The sequence below is a fragment of the Anolis carolinensis genome, chromosome 4 (genome assembly GCF_035594765.1).
Source record: "Anolis carolinensis isolate JA03-04 chromosome 4, rAnoCar3.1.pri, whole genome shotgun sequence".
NCBI lineage: Eukaryota > Metazoa > Chordata > Lepidosauria > Squamata > Dactyloidae > Anolis > Anolis carolinensis.
Genome location: NC_085844.1, coordinates 30649461 through 30676044, shown reverse-complemented (window position 1 = coordinate 30676044; position 26584 = coordinate 30649461). Strand labels below are relative to the sequence as shown.

The following is a 26584-nucleotide window of genomic DNA, read 5'->3' as shown; positions in this document are numbered from 1 at the left end:
ACTGGGATTGCTAGTCTGTTGAGTAGAGCAGAGTTTTCTGTACCATCTCCAGAGACATATTTTGAGATTGAACAAAGTGGCACACTAGCTTCTTCTACCTACCTATAAAAACATCACAGCAAGGGACTAAGGAATATTGAAGCTTTTTATTCTCAGACTAAAGAACAGAAACATGCAGCTCTTCATATGCTGTTGGATCATATCTCCCGGCACTCCTAGTCATCATCCCAAAGGCTAAGATATAATGGGAGTTGCACTCCCGCAACTTCTGAAGACCAAGTAAGTCATACGTACTCTCAGACCAATAGCAAGGATGAGTGAAATGTACTAGGGCTGCAACTCCCAGCAATCCTCATCATAGCTATGCTGGTTAAGCAGTATCTGCTGGGACTCTAGATTTGCAGTTCATGTCCTCAGCCTCAGTTCCCTGGCAGGCCTTGTTGCTTGCTAAAGTAGAAGACAGGAAAAGCGCAAGACTAAATTCCAGGTCCATAGACTCAATCAAAGAGATTGAATTCTATGTTTAAGGACCATTCTCCCAATTTAGTTTTCCCAGCGACATTCCTGTTACGATGCTACAACTGAGAAAAGTCTCATCTCATATCCCAATCCTCCCAAAACTACACTCCTTTATAATATGAAAATGTCTTGCAAGAGTTAGATATATCCCTTCATTGATAATTATAGATGCAGAGATAAGACTTAGTTTTCTTTTTAATTTGACAAGTTTTTGTTTTCTTACTTGCCTATATTGCCTTGTAATGCTTGCTTGACTTCCACTTAAATGTTATTGTAGACCTGTAAGCAGCATTTGAGGTTCTTTTACAGCCACAATGAATTATTATACAAGTTTTTATGAGGGGTGCAAAGTTTCATATGTTTATAAGATTTCTTTTGTTCAAATAAACCAGAATATGAGATAATTTCATACTGAATTATTTAAAATGTCTGCATATAGGGAGTCATATTGAGCTGCTTCAGCTTACACATTGTATGACTTTGGCTATCCCTACACTTTTGCTCAGAAGTTTTATTTTTTGTGCTCTAGTTTCTCTGAAGTATTATCAGACTGCAGGCCTGAGCTTGCCATAACCGATCTGTCAGACAGGATTGTTTTGCTGTGAACAGGAAAGTGCTGCTTTGCCTTGAACCACCTACATTATTTGCACATGTAGAAACATTAGAGATGTTTACACTTCTGCATAGCAGTCATAACAACAAAATAATGTGACTCATAAAGACTAATGACTAAAACAAAGGTGGCTGGCTGTCATTAACTTGCAACAGGTAGAGGCAGAAGTATATTTACATAGTTGTTGTTATCTGCCTTAATCCTATCACAGGATTTTCTTGACAAAATTTGTTCAGAGGTGTTTACCATTGCCTTCTTGGGAGAATGTGACTTGCCCAAGGTCACCAAATGGGTTTTCATGGCCAAAGGGAGATTCAAACCCTGGTCTCCAGAGTGATAGTCCAATGCTTATACCACACTGGCTCCTGTAATTTGCTTACAGATAAGAAATAATTGCAGTAACTTATCTAATATCTGGAGGTTGAGCTCTTTGGTTCTTTATCTTTTACTTTCTCTCTCAGGAGAAAATTCTGGTGATTTGCTTAATGTCTTAAGAATAATGTCTATAATGGCACACTGAAGATACTCATAATTGGGACCAGGGGTATCGTCCCACCATTGCACAGTTTGCATTTTTTAAATTAAATTTCCCAATGCTGTTAAGAAGAAAAAGGTTTTCATACATTGAAACCAGAATAGAAAAACAGGCTTTCAACACAACTATGGTTGGAAGCAAAAAGTCTCTACAACCCACCAACCATGTTTAATGTGTTATTTTACAGAAATGCTTTGATGGATCTGAATTTTAATGTGTGTCTGTAGAATATGTATAGTATTTGTGTGTTTTTAACTATGCTGTGACCCACCTTGAGCCACGGAGAGAAGCAAGTAAGAAATAAAATTATGATTATTAATTATTATTATAACAAGAATTTGATTATACAGTTTAGAGGTCATGCTTGACATCAACCTTTTTTTGTATAAAATGTTTGCCTACCCCACCCCCAGTTTTAAACTATTTTATTATCCCTCACATGCAAATCCGTCTATATCAGGTATGGGCCAACTTGGGCCCTCCAGGTGTTTTGGACTTCAATTCCCATCATTCCTAACAGCCTCGGGCCCTTTCTTTTCCCCCCTCAGCCATTTAAGCTGTTAGGAATTGTGGAAGTCCAAAACACCTGGCGAGCCAAAATTTGCCTATGCCTGAGATAGACAGACAACCAAACAGTAACAAGTACATAAATATCCTAAAAGTAATGGTAGTGCTGTGCTACCCTGATCATATCTCATATTTTCTGATTTTTGAAACTAGGGAATGTGGACCTGATTGGCAGCAGGAAAAACCTGTTATTACTAGTTAGGGCTAGGAAATAATCCTGCCTAAACCATGAAGCACCACTGCCACTCAGAGCTGACAGTGCCAGCCTACGAGAGTCCAAGGATCTGTCTTAACAGCAGGCAAATTTTCTTTTACTTATGTTAGTAGAAATACATGATTACCCCCCATATCTATGCAGGTCAGGATACATTCCTAGACTTTGTATGGATACAGAAAATTGTACATGGTAACAGACCCTATTGAAATAAAGAATCTCTCACCCAAGAATACCATAGAATCACGCTGGAGGACATAGAAAATGCAAAGATGTGACACATTTTGTTAGATGTGGGTAAATGAAACTGTGCATATCAGATATGGGGATGGATACCAATCTCTCAATCCTCAGCACTTCTGTTGTTTTAAAATACAGTTGAGTTTTCCCCTCTTACAGCTATTGACACCCTTTTGTCAATGCCAAAGAGCTCTATCCACATTTTAAAGTGATTTACCGGTATTTAAAGGTGGTAGTGATAGACCTTTTTAACACCTGCAGCAAATCACTGATCTCTGTCCACAAGTTATCAATGGTATACCATGTTGGACTAAGTCCAAAATCAATTTGTATAGTGGGGCAGAGAGGAAGAAAAGCTGGTGGTTCTTAAGATGTTTGCAGAAAGGACTTTGCACAGGCTGTTTGTGAGAGGAAACATCTGCACTCCATGTATGACAGCCTCACATTTTTTCACCTGGCTTTGTTCAGCTCAGTGAAGCAGTAATAGCCAGGAAAAGCCACTTCAAAAGCTCCCTCCACATTGGGATCCCTTCCATTTTCTTAAAAGCTCATGCAGTGAAAAGGTGCCCCAACATAGCTTTGACTTTCTCCAGGCATTGTGTTTTTCCATCTAATTAGCAAACAGTATGTTAGCAGATGAAAAGTACCATTGCTGATTAAACTCTCTGTGTCCCTCTATGTGTAGTTTTATTTCCACTGAAGAAAAGGTGCCGTGTGTATAACCAGTACAAAACACATGGCTGCTTCAAGGGTAAATGGGGGGAAAAAACTTGAGACAGTTTATGGTTTAAAGATCAACTGGTATCCTTTCAAAACAGTCTTTTCGAAACAAACAGCCTTACATTCAAAAGCGCCAGGTTTCAGCAAAAAAGCAAAATTATACAAATTTCAGAGCTATGGATGCCTCTGCACTGTAGAGCAAATGCAGTTTGAGAGCACTTTAATTCCTAAGACTCAATGCTATGGAATCCTGGGAGTTGTAGTTTAGTGAAGAACCAGCATTCTTTGGCACATAATGTTAAAGACTTTGTACAACTACAACTCCCAGGATTCCATTGCATTGAGACATGGTAGTCAAAGTAATGTCGAACTGCATTCATTCTACAGTTTTAATGCATCTCAAATCTAAAATCAAGGTCTGCTGAATTCAGCAGGGCTTGCTTCAGAGTAAATATGATTCGTTTCCACTATGTAACAAAATTTGAAAAAAAATTCTTTTCCTGGTTTGAAAGTGTTATTCCTATTTAATTGTGTGGTACTTACTTTGAAAGTACAGTAGAGTCTCACTTATCCAACACTCATCCAATGTTCTGGATTATCCAACGCAATTTTGTAGTCAATGTTTTCAATATATTGTGATATTTTGGTGCTAAATTCATAAATACAGTCATTACTACATAGCATTATTGCATATTGAACTACTTTTTCTGTCCAATTTGTTGTATAACATGTTTTGGTGCTTAATTTGTAAAATCATAACCTAATTTGATGTTTAATAGGCTTTTCCTTAATGCCTCCTTATTATCCAACATATTCACTTATCCAACATTCTGCCGGCCCGTTTATGTTGGATAAGTGAGACTCTACTGTAGTTGTTATTCTGCAGAAATATGGTTTTTGTGGCTGTCACAAACTATATTGAATTGGTTGAGACTCTATGAGATATTCATTGAAAAACAATATCAAAACGGGCTGCAGGATGTCCTGCAAAAACAATGTTTTATGATATAACCAATTAGGAAATGACATTTGTAACCCAGAAACAAAAAAAGTGTTACATAGTATTTATTCATATAAGAAATTTCCCATAGTAGAAACAGTTCTGCTGTTCTGAGCTAATCCAGAAGAGGGAGCAAAAAATCAAAACAACTCACATATTGTTCCCAGTGCCTCTTGTATACATTCTGACCAGATTTTTTAAAAGCAATATGCTTATGCTTTGCATATGCTTCCCATTGCAATCAACATCACTGATTTTTCACACATTATAGCGTTCAATCATAAGAATTTATGCATGATGCACAATAATGTGAGTGTAGACAGTCCTTTCATATGCAAAGCAATTTCAGTATGTCACAATCAGTGATAAAGGAATCCCTAAACTAAAACACATGGGGATGGAGAGAGTGAGGTTTATAGATCTGTGGAAGGTCCAGGGTGGGAGAAAGAACTCTTGTCTGTTTGAGGCAAGTGTGAACGTTGCAACTAATCACCTTGATTAGCATTGAATAGCCTTGCAGCTTCAATGCCTGTTTCCAGACAGAAATACAATCAGGGTCAAGAAAGGATTCCCCCAAGCAGGAAGTAGCCAGGCTTTGAAACTACAAGGCCATTCAATGCTAATCAAGGTGGCCAATTGCAACTTTCACACTTGCCTTAAACAGACTAGAGTTCTTTCTCCCACCCTGGACCTTCCACAGATATATAAACTTCTCTTGCCTAGTTTCCAACAGACCTCACAACCTCTGAGGATGCTTGACATAGATGTGGATGAAATGTCAGGAGAGAATGCTTCTGAAACATGGCCATACAGCTCGAAAAACTCACAGCAACCCAGTGATTCTGGCCATGAAAGCTTTTGACAACGACTTTGAAAATTTCTTAGACTGGGTTATAATTCCCATACATTAAAAGCAGTTATCAGGAAAGTGTAAAAATGCAGAGTTGCATAAAGGATTTTCAGCACAGCGTTTGGAAAACTTAATTTATAATCGAAAAGTCTTTTCTTACTGGATTTTGTGTTGTTTATTTGAATGATATGTTCTGAACAACCATGGTTGATGGTTAGTTTATCATGCTTAATGATGCCCTGTAATATCACCAGAGTCTTTCCTTAAATCTCAAATTTGAAATCTTTGGGTATGTCATACCACTGACCTAGCAAACTGAGTGTAAGGCTGGATCTACACTGCCCTATATCCCAGGATCTGATCCCAGATTATATGAGTCTGCACTGTGAGATAATCTGGCATCAGGGTTGTATGTTTTCCGGGCTGTATGGCCATGTTCTAGAAGTATTATCTCCTGACATTTCGCCCACATCTATGGCAGGCATCCTCGGAGGTTGTGAGGTCTGGCATCAGAATCTACAATATAGGGCAGCGTAGATCCAGCCTAATTCTCCTTACCAAATTCCATTGCAATGAATGTCTATCTGGAGAAGCACAGCACATTTCGTTTACTTCTTCATTTCCTAGATTCAAAAAAAAAAGGTATTCATTTTCCATTCTTCTCTTCTGAGCAAAGATAGACTTGCAAACTGCCTCACATCAGGCAAAATTTATACCCAAAACCAGCAGCAATAAAAAGGCCGCTCAACGAACCATTGTGGCTATAAAACATATATAGTAATAAAACAGCAAGAGCACCTTTGTATTATCGGCCATTAAAAGCTTTTGAGGAATAAATTTACTTGTCTTTAGAGACAAAGGAAGGAAAAGAAAAGAGAAAGGGTATTTTCAAAGTTCAACAGAATTGGGGGGGGGGATGGTTCTGGACCACACAATTTAGAGATTTTGTCCTTGGCAAGGGCAAAACTGAGGATGTATTAATGCAGTTTGTCACCAGTTGTGGTTTGGTGACAGTTAAAGTGGTGTCAGATTGCATTAATTCTATACTGTAGATCAGGCATGGGCAAACTTTGGCCCTCCAGGTGTTTTGGACTTCAACTCCCATCATTTCTAACAGCCTCAGGCCCTTTCCTTTTCCCCCTCAGCCGCTTAAGCGGCTGAGGGGGGAAAGGAAAGGGCCTGAGGCTGTTAGAAATGATGGGAGTTGAAGTCCAAAACACCTGGAGGGCCAAAGTTTGCCCATGCCTGCTGTAGATGCATCTTAAGTGCCTTTGTAGCACCAGCATCTTTCAAAACAATAGCCAAGCTTCTCAATACCTCTGCTTCCTTCTCTATTGGCAATGTACCACCACCACCTCCTAATGCTATATTCATAATTTTTATTTATTTCTCCCTCCATGGCAGGGTGACAACAGTCAGGAATTATGTTTTTGTGGGGAAGATACTCTTTCAAAAAGAATGAACTGTCCTGGGAAAGGAGGGGAGCCATAAATGAAGGCGCTGGGAAGCATTTCTACTTCTGTGCCAATGCCTCTGCAATTTGGAGGCAGCAAACATGAGGATTGATCAGCCTTGATGCAGAAAAGCCTTAATTCAAATACTAATATTTAATCCTGCCTTTTCACTCTGGCAACGCTACATAAGATCTTGACCATATTAAGCATGCATGTACACACTCCTTCGTATCTTGTATCCTTTATGGCCAATTGCTGCAATTTTCAATTTCTGATCATGTTTCTGGGTCAAAAGGGGATCCAGATGCATTCTGGAAAAAGGAATATTTGGCAGAGAGTCCGAAGCTACTCAGAGCTCTGCACAAGTTCACCCTCTGCACATTACAGTACTTTATGTCCAGGTTTTTAAAGTATTGTTTTATGCCATTTTATATTTATACTGTTATATTGTTTTAATTCACGGATTGTGTTTTAAACCTATGTTGATGCTGGGGTTGTCCCCATGTAAGCCGCCCCAAGTCCCTTTGGGGAGATGGATACAAATTATTATTATTATTATTATTATTATTATCATCATCATCATCATCATCATCATTATCATAGTATGACACAGCAAACAAGATAGATATGCTGGATTTTATATCACAAAATCACAAGTCGAACACTTCCCAAGCGTTTAGGACTGTGTGATGTATTTTCGGATGATGCGCGCAGATCCCAGTAGGGTGGCCTTTTGCAGTTGGCAGATTGTAATTTTGTCAATGTCTATTGTTTCCAAATGCCGGCTGAGATCTTTTGGCATAGCATCCAGTGTCACGATCACCACCGGGACCACCTGCATTGGTTTCTGCCAGAGTCTTTGAAGTTCAATCTTGAGGTCCTGATAGCGGCTGAGTTTTTCCTGTTGTTTTTCATCAATTCGACTGTCACCTGGTATGGTGATATCAATAATCCAAACCTTTTTCTTTTCCACAACTGTGATGTCTGGTGTGTTGTGTTCCAGAACTTTGTCAGTCTGGATTTGAAAGTCCCACAGTATCTTTGCGTGTTCATTTTCCATTATCTTTGCAGGTTTGTGATCCCACCAGTTCTTTACTGCTGGGAGGTGGTACTTGAGGCATAAGTTCCAATGAATCATTTGGGCCACATAGTTGTGCCTCTGTTTGTAGTCAGTCTGTGTGATTTTCTTACCGCAGCTGAGGATATGATCAATCGTTTCATCAGCTTCCGTTGTTGTTGTTGTTGTTGTTGTTGTTGTTGTTGTTGTTATATGAAGCATGGCTTGCTGTGCTTTGTTGATGCTGGGAAAAGAGTTTTTATAAAAGTCAGAAAAGGGGGTGGGAGGTCTTGTTTAGTATCAGTGTTGTTTTCCTAGGAGGTACCTTGCTGGAAATCCACAAAGAAGGATGAGCATTTGAACATATTACCTCAAATAGCTTTGCTCTCCATACTTCCAAGCCATAATTTTGTACTTCCAAAGCATCAATGGAGCAATGCATAATTCAGCTCTGTGGGGGAGACTGATTTGAATAAAAATCTCTTCAGCAACCTCTGCTGAACCATGTCTGGGTATAGTACTTTCCGAGAATAAATATGGGCAATTCTTGTGCAGTGAGCACCACTAGTTGTGACTTCCCTCCCTCCACATCCATTCACATCCCTGTTTAAAATGCCACACCGATTCCACACATCAAACTGTTAGAACTGAGCATGAAAGCGAGCGAGCAGCTCAAGAGCCAGTGCCGTTCGATAAATATTAATGATCTGAAACGGGGACTACAGAAAATGAAGTACCCTTAAAATGCTTTGGAGTTGAAAATTGTCTGCACTATTATGGTTTTCTCCTTCAAATAATAAATGATTCAACAACTGTACAGTTGCCATGGGGACAGCTTCTCATTGAGCCTAAAATTACCAAGCCGCTGACAAGCCTCTATTTTTAGTACCACCAGATGTGCCTCTTTAAAAACCGTGGCGGAGGCTGAGTGCCCCTTGCGTGTGTGCAAATACGTGAGCTACTATTTGGAGCTGCTGTCGTCCTTGGCGCTCCTATTGTTCATCCTTATCAGTGAGCACTATCTCCATATTATGTTATACAAGAAATATGAGCTTTGAAATCAACAAAAACAGCCTGCCGTGCCCTCGGGGGGAATGTACAGATCTAAATTTCAACATAGAAGAGACATGAGCAGAAGGGAAGGGAGGGATGGCCAGGGTTGATGTTCCTTCTTTGATTATGTAGACAAAAGATTCAACTGACCGTTCATGGGATGAGAAGAGTACCATATTTGACTCAGGCAGCAAAAGGTCTTGGGCTGGACATCATGATGTCCTTAAGGAAACTGATGTGGAATATATCAATGGATAGGAACTGTACAGATTTCCAGATGTTGCTGAGCTGCAACTCCCAACATTCTTTGTCATTGACTCTGCTGGCAAGAACTGCTGGGAGTTACAGCCCAATTACCTTTGGAGGGCTCTACGATCACTATCTCCCCTTGATGATAAACAAGAGCCCAAAGTCACATGGAATGGAACAAGCACATTTGGGGCATCTCAACTTCTTTTTTATCTTACTGTGTTTCCCCGAAAATAAGACACTTTCTCATATTTATTTTTCCTCCAGAAGACTTCTTTTCAGGGGATGCCATATTTTATTAAGTACTAGCTGTGCCCGGCCACGCGTTGCTGTGGCGAAGTATGCGGCCCCTTCTACACAGCTGTATAAAATTCACACTAAAGTGGATTATATGACAGTGTGGAGTCAAGATAATCCAGTTCAAAGCAGATAATATAAGATTATAAATGGGTTATATAGCTGTGTGGAAGGGCCTTGAGTCTACACTGCCATATAATCCAGTGCAAATTAGATAATCTGTGGAAGAGGCCTAAGTGAGGCCTAAGTCTGCCTGTCCCCTGGGCTGAGTTGCTTGCTAGGAGACCAAGTGGGCAGATATTAGTCCTCTAACTGGCAGCAATTGGATAAAAACAATTATTCCTTTCCCTCTAATTATTTTTCTTTTCTTTTTGTTGTATCAACCTAGAGGCATGGATGATGGGTTGTGTTGTCAAATTTCGAGGTTGGGGGGCCTGTAGTTTTGTTGTTTTGTTGGTCGCCGTGATGCCATCACTCATTTATATATATAGATGGTACAACAATCTGCATTTATTCAAATATAGTTAAGTTGTCTTCTTCTGGAACATCGTCATAACTCTCCAAACCTGGAATTCTATCCTGAATTTCTTGCGACTCCATTTCTTTTGGACCCATTGGCCCCAAATCTTTCATGTCGAGCAATAGAGCTCTGATTAAATGAGCAGCTCTTATCCACGAAACCTACTCGTAGTGCATTGGCAACAACACTGTCAGTGATTTTATCCCTTGTTGATGGGGCTGCCCACACTTCTCTGGTCACCTCCGAGATAGCAGCTTTCATGATGGGGCAGATGAGAAGGGCTGCCCGTCTTCTTTATCGCTCCGCACCAGTAGCTGCATAGCCATGCCTATCACTATGTCTTATTTCGGGGTATGGCTTATATTGCGTAAATGCTTAGAAATCCTGCTACAGCTTATTTTATGGGTATGTCTTATTTCCAAGGAAAAAAGGTATAAGTTAGCTTCAGAATGTGTGCATTCAATTTTATGTGTTTCTGCATGGCAAGGGGTGGTCTGGATGATCTTTGGGGTCTCTTTCAATTTTATAATTGGAGGAATATCGATTGCATTGTGGGGAGATGTGATTTTTTTCACCTCCCTTCTCCCTGTTTTCTTGATTTAAATCATCTCTATTGTTGTGCTACTATTCTGATGTTACTAAAAGAGGACAAAGTACAAGTTTAAAAAAAAGATTCTTCCCTGTGAATGAAGGTTTGTTGGCCAAATCAATCTCAGAGAAGCGCTGTCAAAGAAATAAATGAATATGTGTTGGTGTGGGGGGAAATGTTCAAGAATGGAGCCGAATGAGGCAGAAGAAGTCATATCATTACAACCAGATAATTTGCTGCAGTAACAAAAGGATGATGTTTTCAGGATATTACATCAGCTGCTCAGTTTTCTGCTGCAGTCATCACACAGAGTCAGCCTGACACTCATCTTGTGCTATCCAATCCCAGCCCTCCCTTTTCAAGCAATTCACACAAAAATGAAGGACAACGAAACACTTCTGATTTGAAAAGGTGCTCATGCTGAACAGATATTCTTGCTATTATTTCACGCTTCAATTCCACCCGTTTTTCGTCAGTTGTACTATTATTGACGACAAATAATCTCTTTGCTTGGCAAAGAATCCTGTGTATTCAAAATGTGGAAGTTATCATCTTAAAGCATGACAGTGTTTACAGGCAATAGACTGGGGGTTATAGTTACATCCTTAGGAAAATAAGGCACAAGGGGTGCCGTGGACCACCAAAGAAATCCTCTCTGAGTCTGCATTGATAAAGCACTGTGTTTTCAGCTTAAGAATAAATGAAATAATTGCACTGCCAAAGGGCAGTGGTTCCCAATCACTGGACTACCATTCCTAGTATCCCCTGACCATTGGTCCTGTTAGCTGAGATGTCTGGAAGCCCAATAACATCTGTGGACTCGGGTTGGAAATTATTGCCATTGACCCTAAGAACTGAAGCAACCAAACACATTGAAAGAAGTCAATAATAAATAAAGCAACCACAGACTTCATATAATTTAATAATGACAACAGACATAAGAAATCTACATGTAAAATAAAAAATGTCATTATAATTTATTTCCAATACAAAATGTACATAAATAACTGTGGATATATAAATACATGTTTAATGTAAGAGGAATGCATTCCTATTAAGTGAAGGTCATCAGACATCAATCTCATGATAATCTGTCTGTCTCTTTGCCAAAAACCAGTCTCAAAGAAATCCAGCACTTCCACTTGTGAACTCTGCTAAAGGCAACTGAATCTTAACTGAACCAGAAAAGAGGCAAACATCCCAGAAATCTACTTCTAACCCAACTAAAATGTACATAGGATGTACCAAGCTTACTCCTGCGTGCCTCTACAAAAGTATGTTGAATGATATATGGGCATCTCTATTGCAGTGATAATTTGGAAGAGTTTCCAAGATGATAAATGCCAGTTGGTTGCACAAATGACATCATTAGTAAGCTATAGGACTGGCTGAGTTTACTGTACCACCCAGATCGATTAGGGATCCAAGCTACCACCAGGAGCCATAGTTTGCTTAGTCTACACTAATGCCATGCAAGCTGTCTACATTCACTGTTGGTGGCATCACATTGTGAACCTTCAGCATTGCCACTGGGCAAGTATAATATTTCAGATAACTAAAACTGGTTCTCTGTTTACATTGTGTTATTGGCTTGGGCAATTGATCCCTGAGGTGTTGAGAGTGACAAAAATGACACAGCTTGGAGCTGCACTTTGTCAACCCCTGAATTTAATAGTAAATAACATCATCAACAACAACAACAACAACAACAACTTTATTTTTGTATCCTGTCTCCATCTCCCTGAAGGGAATCGGGGCAGCTTACATGGGGAGAAACCCAATCAACATAGTTAAAATGTAACAACATTAAAATTCATAAACAGCATCATAAAACAATATAAAACAAACAACAATATGGCACAGTATAAAACAGTCATCAAACAACAACCAGTGACCTGGAATAGTAAACAGTTTCTGGGCTCAGGCAGGCGGGCTAGTGCAAATCAGTTGCAAGGACAGGGCTGATGGATAAAGTGCAAATGTCAAATGGGAAAATTAGAGATAGAGGGCAATATAAAGTAGAACACTATAACACTGGGTAGGAAACAGTAGTAGAATGCAAGGACTAGATTTTGGGTCATAGCTGGTGCCAAGGTTTTCTTAACTCAAAGGCGCTTTATTAAACACTTTATTTCGGAAATATTACAAATTAAATGTTCAGCATGGTGTTTACATGAGCTAGGAGTTTTAACCAGAGGCTCAAAATAGATCATATTAAAGCCTATCATTGGCATAATTTAAAGAAGCTCTGTGGTAGCAATGAAAGGAAGTGTAATATAAATTTTATGTATACAGAACACATGCAGTGGACAAAGTTGGCACTAAGCAAGGAGTGATAAAAACAGCTAGCAGGAAAGCTATCAGAGCCAAAATAGTTTCTGCCAAACTCCCTTCTGAACAATACCTGACTTTTAAATGCGGAAGTGAAAACATATGTGAACTTACCAGAATGAAAAAGAGGGCTCCTGTATATTTAGAGGTTGTGGAGAAGGGGGAACCTGTTGAGTGTCCTTCTTCTACAGAACCATTCAACTTACATCAACTCTCTCCACATTTCCACATGGCAAACAAAAGTGAAAGACCAAGTGGTTTTGGGAAAAAATTAAAGACTAAAGAATGGCTCTTCAAGACTCTCCCACTGGAGGTTGCATAAACGTATCACTGTGGTTCCTTGATAAAACTCCCAGGTCACAGGGGGAGAAAACACATCTAGATCCAAGTGATTTCCCTGATATGTCAGGATGAAGGAATCTCTTTCGCAATCCCTCAACATAGTCAAATATTCAAATTATATTGCTGGTGGGAAGAACTGTCCTTACTGAGCATAAATCTGGCAGGTAAGAAGCTCTTACTTAAGAATGCTGGTGCCACAGTCGCCTTGCTCCTTTGAGATGATGCAACACTGGGCTCATTTTGTTTCTTGCAACACCAAGGGAAGGCAGCCACCCTGGTGTCTTTCAAGAACACCAAAGGGTTTTATTACACAACTGATCACAAAAGTCCTATAGCAGGGATGGGAATTGTGCGGTGCTCCAGATGCTGAGCTGCCAATTCCATCATTCTTCACTATTGGCTATGCCTCTGGGAATTGTAGTGCTGCTATCACTGGGAAGCCACTGGATTCCCACTTTTCCCTATCACAAAACCCACAGGTACGTGTTCTATTCAAAGACATGTAAGTCTATGCAGATGCTCAAAGTAGCAACCTATATTTATTCTAAAATACTCCACAGAATAATTGATGCTGATTTTTTAATCATGTCAGAAGGGAACATACTGCATGTCATTTCTGGTGTGAGAGAATCGGCTGTCTACTGAGATATTACCCAGCTGATGCCCGGATGTGTTGCCATCCTGCTGGGAGGCTTCTCTCATGCCCCTATTGATGCTGATTGAACCCATTGACAAAAGTCGAACCATGAGGAAAAAAATCCATGTCAGCTATAGAATGAGTCAACTACACTTTTTTGCATAGTTATGTTTCCCAGATTATGTTTACATCAAAACACTTATCTATGCCTTTTATCGAAATGGTTGCTAAATGTCTGTTAAGTAGTCATGGGCAATCCAGGAGAAACACCCTTGAATTAGATTAAATAAACAAACCATTCATATAGTAAATCTTGGGAAGATACGTTGTTCAGGTTTTTATCTCTTCAAGAATCATCCTGATGCAATCAACACATTTTGCCTCTCCCATCCCCTCCCCCTTGGTCTGAGACCAGCTGGTTTTTCCTCCAATGCCTTTACTTTCATGTCAGGAAGCATTTCAACTACTACATAGCATTTCTGAATTTCAAAGTGTCAGTTTTGCAAAACGTGGCATCTTTCAGATAGACTGGACCAGCACCTAGCTTCTTTGGCCAACAATCTATATTTATTGAGGATAGTGGAAGTTGTAGTCTAGAGACTGCCATACATACTTTTCCAAGAAGATTCCCATTTCAATTATACTTATAGTTGAGTTGATATGTTTGCCTTGTCGGGATGTTTGGTTTTTTTAAAAAAGAAAAATAGGATTGAGGAAAACAAAAATTAAACTTGGAACAGTTGATGCTCACAAAGAGGCTTTGATCCCACACTAATGTTAGGCTGTCTTAAAGTGCTATAGCTTCTAAGTACAGGAATCACACCATGGGTGTATCTACCCTATAGAATTAATGCAGATTGATGCCACTTTAACTGTAAAGATTCAATGCTATAGGTGAATCCTGGGATCTGTAATTTATCAAGGCACCAGCACTTTTTGGTAGAAAAAATTCAAGGCCTTTTAAAACTACAACTCCCAGGATTCCCTAGCATTAAGCCATGATAGTTAGAGTAGTGTCAAACTGCATTAATTCTACAGTGTAGATCAGGCATGGGTCAACTTGCCAAGTGCTTGCCTGCTTTACTGATGGCTTTAAAAGCAAGGTTAGACAAGTTTATAGGAAATAATTTTATTAATTACTATTAGGCATGATGGCGACAAGGAACCTAAAAATTCAGATGTCGGATACCACCTGAAAACCAGTTACTATTGAGAACATGTTGTTCCAAAGTCCTGCTTGCAAGTTCCCTGGGAATATCTAACTATGGGAAGCGGAAAGCTTTTGACTGATGCAAGAGGAATCTTCACCTGTCCTTATTCATTGATTTGATTGTTATCCTCCCTTCCACATTGCCAACACCTTTATTTATTTATTTATTTATTTACAGTATTTATATTCCGCCCTTCTCACCCCGAAGGGGACTCAGGGCGGATCACATTATAACACACAAAGGGCAAACATTCAATGCCCATAAACACATCAAACAGAGACTGAGAGACACACACAGAGGCAAGTTAACGTTCTTCTGAGGGGATGTTCGATTCTGGCCACAGGGGGGAGCAGCTGCTTCATCATCCACACTGACGGCACTTCCTCATTCCAGGTCGTAAATTAGTTAATCTTGCCTCCCCACTTTTTTAGTGGTACCTTATCTCCTACTTGATAGATGCAACTATCTTTCGGGTTGCTAGGTCAGCAACGAGCAGGGGCTATTTTTTATTTTTAATTGACGGGTGCTCACCCCGTTACGGGCTGGCCTCGAACTCATGACCTCATGGTCAGAGTGATTTAAGGCAGCTGCTCAACAGCTGCGCCACAGCCCGGCCCCGAGTATAATGGTGCATTCACTGACACACCACTCATTTTTTTAAATGATACCATTTTCTGAGAAAGAGCTAATTCTTCCACATACATGTTGTTTAACTAATATAGTACTTTTAGATGAGCCAAATTAACACAAATGGCCTATTTTTGTTTCACAATCCAAACAACAACCTTGTGGTGATGCTTAAGATGAGTAAGAAAGCTTAAGTATGAAATCCTCTTTAAAGGTGGATGTCAACAGTTTGCTTGGATTTACGTACTTGTGCAAATATTAACTACTTCAGTTTTGGCTATTAATTTGTTGCTGTTCCGTTTAACTGAACTATGAGCCCTTTAATTCTCATTATCATATTTTTAATCCTTTAGTATGGTTTCAATATAGGGCTGGTTGTAATAGCTTATTTAATTGATTTGAACTTTTTCTTTACAATTTCTTTTAATCGTTTGTCATGAACTACCTTTGTTGAGAATCACCTTTGTCCCATATTGAGACAGGCAAAAAAAATTACATTTTCTGAGTGCCATTGTTCACCTTAAATGCAAGAACTATTTACTCTCTAAAAACCAAAGAGAAATATGGGTTGTTCTCAGAGGCCGCAGCTCCACATAATGCAGTTTAAAACTGAATTACGTGATCATTGTAGGCTCATACAATGAAATTTAGCTCATTGAATGCTCTTTCTGGTCCCATCTCATGAAACACATTGAATGCTCTCTCTGGCTCCATCTACACTGCCATATAATGCGGTTTGAAACTGTGTAGACTCATATAATGCAGTTTGACTGCACTGAGCTGCATGATATGAGTCTACACTGGCCATATAACTCAGTTTCAAATGGCATTTCATGGCAATGTAGATGGATCTAGAGAGGCCATTTCAATGAGTCATTGAAGCAAAAGATTGTATATTATTTCATACCTGAACTTTCTACATCCAGGACAAACACTGCTCTGGATAGCAAACAAAACACAATAAGAGCAGTTATTGATCAACTACAAACACTCTGCAAACGGTGGAAAGAAACTTTTTAGTCCTAGCCAACTTCCTTCTCGCAGCCAGAAGAGAAATTGCTGCCATGCGCTCATGTGTTTCCTGAGGTTTTCCTCTCCGTGGCCTGGTCCTCTTAGGAGTGACAGCACATTAATCAGAAGCTACAGCCCTATTCGGTTGTAAGTGCTTCACTGCAGGCTTCAATCTCTTGACTCTGCACTGGAACGGCGGCACATCATACTTTCCAGACCCAGTTTTAAAAACATATTTCTCCTGCCCACCACATCCCGACAATTTAGAGAAATGTGTTTTATTGCAAAGGAATCTGTGGTTACAATACGCTGCACAATAACGTCACTTTATGGCTTTTTACAAAACAGTGAAAGATCTGAATCTGAGAATTCCACTTGCACACAATCCAGCATTCAGCTTCCGCTATGCAGGCTTATGTCTGTCCATGTGCCTTCAAGCTGCCTGTCGACTTATGGAGACCCCATTAATTTCCCAGGGTTTTCTTAGCCAAGGAATACTCAGAAGTGGTTTTGCCTGTTGCATGGAATTTCAGGCTCAGCAAACAGGATCGTGCAATATGGGCACCATGGTGATATTGGAGCTTAACAAATACATTACTGTGTTTCTGAAATATAGCCTACAGCACTTGCTAGTCGTTGGTGGTCTCCCATTCAAGTAATAACCAGGGCGGACCCAACTTTCAAGATCAGACAGATATGGTGCCTTTAAGGCAGGCATGGGCAAACTTTGGCCTTCCAGGTGTTTTGGACTTCAACTCCCACAATTCCTAACAGGCTGTAAGGAATTGTGAGAGTTGAAGTCCAAAACACCTGGAGGGCCGAAGTTTGCCCATGCCTCTTTAAGGGTATTTAGACCCCCATGAAAGCTGACTCAGGTGCAAAACCCTTTGCATTCAGTGAATCTTGCTTCCAGAAAAGCTGCATAGGATTACAGCTCCAGGGTCCTAATACAAAAAGGGGGGGGGGGGGGGAAATATTATTAATCATAGAGTCATAAGTTTAGAAGAGACTCCAAGGGCCATTCAGTCCAAACCCATTCTGTTATGCATGACAACACAATCAAAACCCTCCCAACAGATGGCCATTCAGTTTGTGCTTAAAAACCTCTAGAGAAGGAGACTCCACCACAATCTGAGGCAGCCTATTTCACAGCTAAACAGCTCTTACTGTCAGGAAGTTTTTCCTAATGTTTAGGTGGAACCTCCTTTCCTAAAATTTGAATGCATTGCTCCTTGTCTCCAGAGCAGCAGAAAACAAGCTTGCCCTATTTATCATCATCATCATTACTCTCAGCGTGTGACTCAAAGTGGCTTACAACATCTTAAAATTCACAAGTTGCAACAATTAAATAATACTATGCAACACGTTTTTTGTTCCTGGGTTATAAATGTCATTTCCTAATTGACTCTATCATAAAAACATGGTGAAGGGTGTATTAAACTGCAAAAACTTTGTTTCTGCAAGACATCCTGCAGCACATTTTGTTATCGTTTTTCAATGAATATCTCACTGAGTCGCAACCAATTTAAGATAGTGTGTGGCAGCCACAAAAACAAAGTTTGTGGCATATAACAACTACTTTCAAAGTAAGTACCGCACAATTAAACAGAAAATAACACTTTCAAACTAGGAACAGACTTTTTTCCAAATTTTGTTACATAGTGTGATCATAAGACAGAAAAGTTAAAAGATGAAACAATCAACAAATTTAACGCCAGATCAAACATGTCATTATATACACACACAAACACAACGATTAGCAGAATCCAGCACATTGTTTGAGTGAGATTGAATAGCCTTGCAGCTTCAAAGCCTGACTGCTTCCTGCCTGGAGGAATCTTTTGTTGAGAGGTGTTAGCTGACCCTGATTGTTTCCTGTCGGGAATTCCCCTGTTTTCAGTGTTGTTCTTTGCTGTACTGATTTTAGAGTTTTCAAAATACTGGTAGCCAGATTTTGTTCATTTTCATGGTTTCCTCCTTTCAGTTGAAATTGTCCACATGCTTGTAAGCAGTAAGCAGCCAGACCTTGAAGCTGCAAGGCCATTCAATGCTATAGATGTGGGCGAAACATCAGAAGAGAATGCTTCTGGAACATGGCCATACAGCCCGGAAAATACAAACAACCCAGTGATTCCAGCCATGAAAGCCTTTGACAGTTCTGTATTATTTAATGTAATATAGTTCTGCATTATTTACTGTATTATAGAAATAGCCTTTTAAAATGTTAAATATCATTTCTTTGGTGGCTTGAATTCCGGTGAACTAAGAGCTAAGAGGGTGTACATCTTTCCACCATGTCTCCTGTATCAATTTAATGATATAAAAATATATAATAATATTATACTATACTAATATTATAATATATTGTACATACATGTAATATTAATAATAATATTATGATGTAATACAATGTAATAATTATTATAATTCACTATTATAATTGTATATTTATATTACATGCAATATTACTAATAATATTGAAATATAGTCGTATGATATAATATATTGTATGTATATATACTTGTAAACGGCCCTGAGTACCCTTCGGGGTAAGAAGGGCGGGATATAAATGTCGCTAATAAATAAATAATAAATAAATACAGTAGAGTTTTGGTGCTTAATTTGTAAAATCATAACCTAATTTGATGTTTAATAGGCTTTTCCTTAATCCCTCATTATCCAACATATTCGCTTATCCAACATTCTGCCGACCCGTTTATGTTGGATAAGTGAGACTCTAAGTAAAGGTAAAGGTTTTCCCTGACGTTAAGTCCAGTCATGTCTGACTCTGGGCGTTGGTGCTCATCTCCATTACTAAGCCGAAGAGCCGGCGTTGTCCGTAGACACCTCCAAGGTCATGTGGCCGGCATGACTGCATGGAGCACCGTTACCTTCCCGCCGGAGCAGTACCTACTGATCTACTCACATTGGCATGTTTTCGAACTGCTAGGTTGACAGGAGCTGGAGCTAACAGCGGGCGCTCACTCCGCTCCTGGGATTTGAACCTGGGACCTTTCGGTCTGAAAGTTCAGCAGCTCAGTGCTTTAACACACTTCGCCACCGGGGCTCCATAAATACAGTAGAGTCTCACTTATCCAACATAAACGGGCCAGCAGAACGTTGGATAAGTGAATATGTTGGCTTTTCCTTAATCCCTCCTTATTATTCAACATATTCGTTTATCCAACATTCTGCCGGCCCGTTTATGTTGGATAAGTAAGACTCTACTGTACATATATTTTACCCATAACAGACAAGAATCATTCTTGCAGCACTCATTGGCTGCCAATCCCGCCAATCACGCTAAATCCAACCCCTTTCCCCCTTTCATTCGTTTTAGCTCCTCCCACACGTTAGCGACAAGACTCCCGGCGTTCGAAACAGCGGGCGAAACCATTCGGCGACATATAGGGCGGGGGAGGGGGAATGAAAGAAGTGGGGGGGGGAACCCTTCCTCGTTATATATATGTATATGAATATATATGGGTGGTATGAGAAAGTATTTAAAAACTAAGAGAAACTAAGAGCGTGTTATTGAACTATTTTAAATAGGCTAGGTTCGGCTAGGTTTGTGCGTCCACCCCCGTCTGGGTGCGTTGGCGCCGCCCGTCGCCTACGTCACCCATTGTTTACAAACCAACCGCAGCGGCGACGGCAGTGTGGCCGGAGCAAGGGAAGGAGGAGGTTGAGTTTGTTGCGGAGGTGAAAGGAGACGTGGAGATGCCTTGCCGGCGGACGGGCGGAGAAGGCTTGCTTCTGCTGCAGAGCGGCGCCTCGCCGGGCAAAGAGGTGGACGCTTTGGTGGCCCGCTTGGGAGAAGTGCTGCAGCTCAGCAACTCGGCGCCGCCCGACCCTCCAAGACTGTTGGCGGCGCCGAAGCGGGACCGGGCGGCGCCGTATTCCTCGTTCTTCGCGGCCTCTTTCCACCGGCTGCTTCCTCCGTCGGAGCAGCACAGCGGGAAGCAGCTCTGCGGACGGGGCTGGCTGCGGAGGAGGAGGAGGAGCCCCAAGCGGCATCTGCCCCGCTGCTCTTTGCAGGAAGCCGGCGGAGGAGGAGGCGACGACCCGCAGCGGCTCCTCCAGCAGCTCATCCTCTCCGGGAACCTCATCAAGGAAGCCGTGCGGAGGCTGCAGCGGGCGGCGGGAGAAGCCTCCGCCTCGCCGGACTCCTCGGCCGCCTCCTCGGCCTCTTCCTCGGCCGGGAGCTGGTGCCCAAGCAGCGGGGGCGAGGAGGAGGAAAGAGCCTCGCCGTGACCCCTTCTCAACCACCTCGCCATCTTCCCGTCTCCACTGAGCATTTAACCCAGTTTCAAACCGGCATTGAAGGACAAGAGGAAAGCCTGGACCCTGCTCGGCCCTTCTGCACAGAAGAGATTGCAAAGGAATATAATATATATATATATATTCCAACCCATAAGTCAATATATTTTGTTATGTTATAATGCAGGCATGGGCAAAGTTGGGCCCTCGAGGGGTTTTGGACTTCAACTCCCATCATTCCTAACAGCCTCAGGCCCCTTCCTTACCCCCCTCGGCCGCTTAAGCGGCCGAGGGGGGAAAGGAAAGGGCCTGAGGCTGTTAGGAATGATGGGAGTTGAAGTCCAAAACACCCAACTTTGTCTATGTCTGGTAGAATGAATGATCAATAAAAACCACAGACGCCGGAAGAGCTGCAAGTCCATGAGATCCATCAAGGGAACTTACCACTGACTGCATAGGGAAGCTGATGAAGAAACACAACTATCTACAGACCTACTAAGAAAGTCCATTTGGAGGGCCCACGTTTCCCATACTTGGTCTATGCCATAACTCGATGCTATGTTGTTGTTTGACCAGGCCTTTTAGCCTCCTCTTGCCATGATGTCTCCCCATAGCAGTTAAAAGTGGAGGCAAATTGCATTCATTTGACAGTGTAAATGCATCCCGAGGCATGCGAAGGCCTTTTGTCGCACAAAATGGTCAGTGCATCTGGATAAATCTACATCGGAGAACCATGGTGAGGCTCTTTTGCATTTAGCAGTCAAGAGTATGTGGTGACTTTGGATATAAATGCAGTGGGCACATCTACACAGGCCTCTTGAACCACCATGGCTCCATGCAGTGGGTTGTGTTTTGGCACTATTGGACAGAGAAGGCTTTGTGTAACTCCAAATTTTATGTGTTGTCGAAGGCTTTCATGGCTGGAATCACTGGGTTGCTGTGAGTTTTCCAGGCTGTCTGGCCTTGATCCAGAAGCATTCTGTCCTGACGTTTCGCCCGCATCTATAGCAGGCATCCTCAGAGGTTGTGAGGTATGTTGGAAACTAGTCAAGTGGGGTTTATATATCTGAAATGTTCAGGGTGGGAGAAAGAACTCTTGCCTGTTTGAAACAGGTGTGGATATAAACCTCAATTGCCTAGGAAAACTCACAGCAGCCCTTAAATTTTATCATTGCATACCACTGATCCGTGTCAGTTCAAATGGTGTCAAAACTGCACCAGTTCCACAGTGTGGACGCATCCTCGGGTCGAGCAAATCATGGTGCTACCTTGCTTTGGACAGCTTCCCCTCTGAACCCTGCCTGGATGACCCAGATCTGCCTCCTGCGCCAGGATTTGGACAGCTAAACCCCCTCCTTCCTCTGTTTGACTCTTAAGGGGGGAAAGGGGGCATCTGGAGGGGGGTCTTTCATCCTAAAGATGGATAGAGCGAGAGACTGGATTGCTTAAAGGAAAGACTCAAACACAAACAGGGTTGAAAGCTGCTGTGACTTCTCTTTATGCTTTGCTTTGGTCAAGGTCACCCTTAATTTTTCTGCCTCTCCTGCCCTGGTTCTGTTTTGGAGAGAATTTTGGAGAGAAGGTAATCCTATCCCGGCTTGTTTTGACTGGGACAAGAAGGACCGGCCCAGTGTGTGTTTTGCAACGAATGGGAGTCTCCTGAGGACACACGCACGCTGCTGGATCCGAGTTGTTATTGTTATTGTGTGGGCTTTTTTTTAATAACCCCCTCTTTTCTCTCCGCCTCTCTCTCTCTCTCTTCCCCCTCCTTCCACGTCCCTTCTCTCCAAGAGCTCCTCCTCTCCCTACAAATGCCATTCTCAGAAAGGGGCTCGTGTTACAGCCCTCTTTCTAAGAAATCCCTTTTGGACTCTTGTCCCTGGCTCCCCTTTGGCTCTTTCCAACCCAAGTCTCTTAGGGAAGAGATCTGTTTGTTTTTTACTTCTCTGATCTTTTTAAAAAAATCTCTTGTTGCCAGCCATTTATTTCCTCGGCCAGTCAATCCTGGAGGACAAAACACATTTTCTCTCTGGTTCTGATTTGTCTCAGGATTATGTTTCCACAGGCTTTCCCTCCCCCAGTCTATGGGGATTTCATCCTCCGCCTCAATCCTTGTTTCAGGGCTACATGAAGCCTATTTTTTAAAAATTTAAAAATGTGAATATTGAAGCTGGAAAGCAGATGTAGCAATAGACTTTAAGGATGAGGTGACGGCGCGTTGTTCGCTGAAGGGAGCTAAACACAAACCGATTCAAAAACTAAATAAACATACACACAAAACCTCAATAGCTCAATCAGCAGAAGAAGCTGTTGACAAAATTATATATATATATTATATACACTTCGTAACGGAGTGTTGAAGTTGTGTTCCTGGTTTTCAGGGTTTGTCTTTATTATTATGTCTGTATTGAATAAATCTGATAGACTTTTATATAAAAGATATTTGTTCTCCTGTCTTCTTTGCCTAGGAATGTGGTGTATAATTGATAGGCCTTATAAATCCTTTTCCTGGCTGCTTTGTAGTGTTTTTAACTTTTTTTTTTTGATAGCGCAAATGCTCTGCATAACACAATGCTGGATTGAGCGGCTTATAATTCTCTTTTAAGATGCTTCTCAGCCCCTTTGTTTCCTAGCAAATGTTCTTCCAGGCATAGCAACCCTCTTTGTATGTACTGTAATGCTGCTGTTGCAATCTGCATATTTTATTTGAGGCTCCAGAATAATGTAACGGCAGAGGGTGCCTATGTGTGTTTAAAGCTCCTTTCCCCCCTCACACATTTTGTGGTTTAAAGGAAAGAATGATTTAGAATTTCTTTGCAGGGGGTCTTAACTTGATTGCATTCGAGATGGGATGATTTAGGGCACCTTTCAGGTCCAATGACATCAACAGGAGAATGCCTCCATTCTTATCTATGAGACAAAAATCGCCTCCTCTGGGTGCCAATCAAATACCTTCAGAACACTTACCACATTAGGCACTTGCCTTGGATTGCAGAGTATCTATAATTATCCTAAGTGTACCTCCTTGCTATTCCGCCTCTTGCCTCTACATCCCAGTTTCTACCAAAATATGGTGCTTTGTAGTGGGAGGTAATTCAGTCAGAAAGAAAATGGAAGGATAATAAATGCTGACAACAATTCCTTCCATGCTTTCATGACAAGAATGAATTCCTTTAAAACACACACACACACACACATTAAAGGGAACATAAGGGAAACAGGCTAGAGGTGAGCATTTTTTAATCCTAGGAGTAGATGAGCAAACAAATGGGCTGCTGTAGGTACTGCAAAAATGAGCCCTTCTGTATGCAGATAATATTAGAGGGAATGTGCATGAATCCTACTCAACAAATGAGTAGTTGCTATACATTCACCATACAATGGCATAAAGGATGACGGTGAGTATTAAAATATCTGGGATGAAAACGACAAATGACGTGTCTCCATATTCTTTCTTTAACCTTCCAGATTTCTAGTCATTTGCCTTGAGATGGGAGTTCATACATGCCTTCAGGGTGCTGATGCATAGCAATTCCCATCAACTTTAGCCAGCATAGATAAACATTGCAGTCCATTGACTGCTGGGACATGCTTTCCCCAGGCCTGGCCTCATTTCCTGCTAGTATTATGATTTCAGGATTCATGGATTAAACATCAATTTGCCAATTGGATTAATCTTATTTACACTGCATTTACTTTTAGCCTGGTAGATACATTGTCAATATTTAATTTAATTGTAAAAGTACTGTTCACATAAAAGGTGACTCATACTCCATGAAATATAGCTCTGTTTTCTGTCCATTTGCAATTGGATTCTTCTCATTCTCTCACCTCTACAAGAAACAATGAGGGAACAGTTCCCTAGATTGTAAAGGCTGAGTAAAAAAAAAAAAAGCTTCTGGGGCTTTGTGTTATGGAAGCCTCTTCAGCAAAACCATGCATTTAATCGCAAATTACATCATAAGTGCAACTTGACTGTTCAGCTGAAACGTGCGGATTCCTTCTCCACAGGGAAGCATGGTTTCTGTATGAATATTTGGCTGAAAATAAGTCCTAGAAAGAGAACGCAGAAGGGTCACTATAATACAGAGTTCCCTTTTCTGTTATAAATAAGGCAATCTACTTTTTTGCATGATTGGGGAAGGTAAATACTTCCTTAAATCTGTTGCAGCCAGGTGTGTGTTGTGCAACTTGTTTTGTTCCTGCTTCATGTAATAACAGACATCTGGATATCTATTCAGATGTCTTCCTTAACTTGGAAAGAAATGCAACATGAATGGAATTCTCACAACCTTCCAGCTCTGGGATGAATATGGAAGGGAAGCTGCTTCCAAAATAAATCCAAACTACACTGAGGAAGCCTCCAGAGTAGAAAGAACAAATGTTGTGCTCCATAGAGTGGCATAAAACCAAAGGTTATGTAAGGTTCTCTCTTTGAGCCAGGAATGGCAAAGGTAAAACAAACTGATGGAAAGTAACAGTGGAGAGATTTCCTTGACCGTCCCAAGCTGGTCATGCACTTATTTGGCCTTCCCAGGAGTTGCCTGAGTGTCCATGGTGTGATCCAGCAGTATTCCTGAAGTAGTATCGGCTGATTGTGCCTTTCCACCTTTCACATGCAGAAAAAGCAGGGCCAGAATGAAGCTTGACTCCCAGCCAACTGTGTCTACACTATAACAGTTATGTGCCTTCAAGTTTATTCCCACTTCATAGAGATCTCATAATAACAGAGTTTTCTTGGTAAGACTGACTTCAAAGGCTGGTTGCCATTGCCTTCCTCTATAACGGGGGGAATGTGATACCTGCTCACATTTCTATATGTAAATTGCGATTTAAACTTCGCTCCCCTGGAGTTGCAATCCAACACTCAAAAGCACTGCATCAAACTGACTTGTAAAGGTTATAATTATTTGATTATGCTTTCATTAATGTGGCTCCGTCTGAAGAGATTTGTAGTTTAGTGCTGTTATTTCGAGTTACCCTGAAATACAGCAGAAATGGCAGATCCCAAAATGCTGTTGGATGGAGTCATGACTCAAAGGGGTGTCTGCTATATTGTATGAATTCAAGGCCCTCCTTCAGGAGAGATAAAGCAGGGTATTATTATTATTAATAATAATAATAATAATAATAATGTGCTGTCAAAAGCTTTCATGGCCTGAATCACTGGGTGGCTGTGAGTTTTCCGGGCTGTATGGTCATGTTCCAGAAACATTCTCTCCTGACGTTTCACCCACATCTATGGCAGGCATCCTCAGACTCTGAGGATGCCTGCCATAGATGTAGGTGAAACGTCAGGAGAGAATGGTTCTGGAATATTGCCATACAGCCTGGAAAACTCACAGCAACATGATGATGATCATGATCATGATCATGATTTTGTGATACGAAATCCAGCATATAGATCTCATTTGCTGTGTCATGCTATGTCTTTGTGTCATAATAATAATAATAATAATAATAATAATAATAGGCATTGACACATTCATTGAAGAGGCAGATAGAGTTCTGGGGAGATTGGGTGGGATCGAGGTGGGATATGAGTTTTAAAAGCCATTTTAGTGTATTTACTGTATTTTAATTCTGTTACTATTTAATTATTTTTTAACTTTAGGTATTGCTCTTTTTAAACTGTATTGTTTAAAGTTATCCACCTTGAGTCCCCATGGGGAGAAAGGTGGGATATAA

The 26584-nt window shown here is 40.9% G+C and overlaps 1 protein-coding gene across 1 annotated transcript; it reads left to right on the top strand.

Annotated features, from left to right (window-relative positions):
- The first annotated feature begins 20222 nt into the window (after nucleotides 1-20222).
- LOC134298820 (GSK-3-binding protein-like) lies at nucleotides 20223-23336 on the top strand. Its single transcript, XM_062980166.1, has one exon. It carries the CDS (start codon nucleotides 20357-20359, stop codon nucleotides 20888-20890), a length of 534 nt encoding a protein of 177 aa, XP_062836236.1. The 5' UTR covers nucleotides 20223-20356; the 3' UTR covers nucleotides 20891-23336.
- Nucleotides 23337-26584: the final 3248 nt, after the last annotated feature.